Source organism: Penaeus monodon, chromosome 15 (genome assembly GCF_015228065.2).
Source record: "Penaeus monodon isolate SGIC_2016 chromosome 15, NSTDA_Pmon_1, whole genome shotgun sequence".
In the NCBI taxonomy this organism is placed as follows: domain Eukaryota; kingdom Metazoa; phylum Arthropoda; class Malacostraca; order Decapoda; family Penaeidae; genus Penaeus; species Penaeus monodon.
In genome coordinates this window covers 25183392-25183658 of record NC_051400.1, presented here as the reverse complement: position 1 = coordinate 25183658, position 267 = coordinate 25183392, and the positions used below count along the sequence as shown (strand labels likewise).

The 267-nt window shown below is 56.9% G+C and overlaps 1 protein-coding gene across 1 annotated transcript in view; it reads right to left on the bottom strand.

The window, feature by feature from the left end:
• The window catches only part of LOC119582137, a 2315-nt gene that overhangs the window by 900 nt on the left and 1148 nt on the right, over positions 1-267 (bottom strand). The window contains exon 2 of the mRNA XM_037930375.1: positions 148-264. Within this exon, the coding sequence (XP_037786303.1) occupies positions 148-264 (117 nt within the window). The remainder of the gene's footprint in view (positions 1-147; positions 265-267) is intronic.

Sequence of the window (267 nt, the reverse complement as noted above, 5' to 3'; positions counted from 1 at the left end):
GTGCCTTGGTATCAGAACGGAAGGGAAGCAAAGGCTGTACCAACAACAAATAAATAAAAAAGGAGAGAAACACGAAGGCAATCCATCATTGGAAGTGGAGCAAAGTGGAAAAGGTGGTAAGCAAAGAACCCTGAACCGAAGTCTCACCGTTGAGGTCGAGCGTGGTGAAGAGGCGGTCGAGCATGGAGGCGGCGGAGCGTCGGTCGGCGCGGGGGACGAGGTCGAGCAGCGCCAGCAGCGCCGCCTCCTCGCTTGAGGCCAGACCTG